Source organism: Olea europaea, chromosome 12 (genome assembly GCF_002742605.1).
Source record: "Olea europaea var. sylvestris chromosome 12, O_europaea_v1, whole genome shotgun sequence".
Lineage (NCBI taxonomy): Eukaryota > Viridiplantae > Streptophyta > Magnoliopsida > Lamiales > Oleaceae > Olea > Olea europaea.
Window position 1 is genome coordinate 26,298,676 of NC_036248.1, and position 2,058 is coordinate 26,300,733.

At 33.7% G+C, this 2,058-nt stretch overlaps 1 protein-coding gene across 1 annotated transcript in view; it reads left to right on the forward strand.

Moving 5' to 3' along the window:
* Positions 1-741, forward strand: part of LOC111406841 (cyclin-U4-1-like) — a 3,665-nt gene extending 2,924 nt beyond the window's left edge. The window contains exons 2-3 of the mRNA XM_023036208.1: positions 430-520; positions 655-741. Coding sequence (XP_022891976.1) covers positions 430-520; positions 655-741 — 178 coding nt within the window. The remainder of the gene's footprint in view (positions 1-429; positions 521-654) is intronic.
* Positions 742-2,058: the final 1,317 nt, after the last annotated feature.

Genomic DNA, 2,058 nt, shown 5'->3' on the forward strand with positions numbered 1-2,058 from the left:
TTTTTTTTTTCCAATGCAATCAGTAATTTTATAGCCCAACTACGAAAATTAGGGATGGCAACGGGATGGAACACCCTTGCCCCGACTTAGATGGAGTGGGGTGGCCGATTAGAAATGGACATTGATTTTGAAACGGTTGAAAGGATTGGTTGAAAATAGATCACTGTAATATTGAGAAATTATGAAATTTTTGGATGTACAAAACCAAGAGGCTATATAGCTCCCTTTGAAACCAAAAAGGAATCCACACACACAGAGTTAAAGTCCTTTTTGTCCCTAAAAGAATAATCGAATGGCCAAACAATTAAGGCAAACGGAGATTTTGAGTTTCAACATCCACAAGGCCTTTACAAGAGAGAAAAAACGCAAATCTTTCCTGAATGTGACATTGATCTATACATTTTTTTTTGTCATAAATTTTCAATCTAGTAAACTTATAAATGAATATAAGACAAATAATAAATATAAAGCATCAATTGAAACAGCATTTACTGCAGTAATGCTGACTCTAATGACAATGGCATCTTGCAATAACCATAATTCAATAATATCAATATTATGTACAAGTTACTAACTTATTGCTTGAAAAAACTAAATTTTATTTTACAAATGAGAAAGTGGATTCTAAGTGTGACTGAATTGCACAAATTGTAGATAGACTGCGGTTCAGATGATTATGAAAAGAAGTGCACAGTGATACGGTTGATGCACGCTAATAGCCATCAAACAAGACTGAAATAACTAGGACTGCTCCATATTCCCACTTTAATTGAGTTTTAATTTCTCCAATTATCCTTTCTCGTACAAGTGACTTCCAAATCTAAGAGAATAACCATATCTACAAAACTGTATGTCATGGAACTGGAAATTTTCCACACTAATGCGACATTAGAACAAGAAAACTGGGACCTCTGATTATATATTACTATGCAATGAAAGTAACTAAAGTTTCTAATTCTACATTTGGAGGCATGGGATTAGGGCCATCAAATCGAGAAACTGGTTGAATTGGTTAAATTATGAGGCCTCAATCCCATTGCCCTAAATTTACATTTGTTCTGTGAGAAAGATAGCAAGATAATACATTGTTCGCTGCAAATAAATTGTGAAAATGAGGGTGCTTCAAGGCTGGCTGATCAGAGGTCGTGAGTTCGATTCCTGGAAGGCTCTTGAAAGGCAGATATTCTCCTAGAATGCAGGATTTACCCTGGAAGGCAAAGTGCAAAGATGGGAAAATACGACTTGCTTGACACTTTGGCAGATCAGTTGGGGGGGCTCTTGAGCACTGGTCAGTTTGGGGCACAACCAGCTATTTAACTTGTCTGCAGTTTGAGGGGCCAAGGTGTAGACTCCAAAATTTAGTTACTGTAAGGTGGATACCTGAATATCAAAAAAAAAAAAAATTTCAACAACAATTTTCTTTCACACCTCATTCCATTTGGGGAAAAAAATAATATTAATAAATAAATAAAGTACCTTTTTTTTGAAATTATCATTTCCAGTGCATGTAGTTTACCATTTTTCCATTATCTTCCTTCAACAAAAAAAAATATTATTACTTGTTTGCAAAACAGGACATTGATTTTGGAATCTCATACAGTCCCTTAAAACAAATTATTAGTATTTTTGTTTGTCACTGAAAAACATCAAAATTTTCTTTCCTAGCATGTTATTTGGTTAATTATGAAATATTTGCAGCAAAACAAATCTACCAATATGATGTTGAAGAGTAATAATTATGAATACGAATTTTCTATCAATTTTCCTCCAGGAAATTTCCATCAAAAGTCAACCAAAATTTGAAACATTAAATCAAAAATCAAAAATCAAATAGAATTTGTTTGGGAGTGATTTTGAAAATTGATTTTTTGACTGTTAGGAGAAAAGTGGGGTTCACCTGTGAGAAAAGAAGTCAAATATGACGGCTGAAATAGTGAAATAACGGTCAAAAAATCAATTTTTTGGGTGAAAAAATCGGGCCCAAACAGGCCCATAAACTCTTCGATAGAAGAGAAAACTTCAAAATTCAAACGAAATAATCATCTGATAGAAACCCAG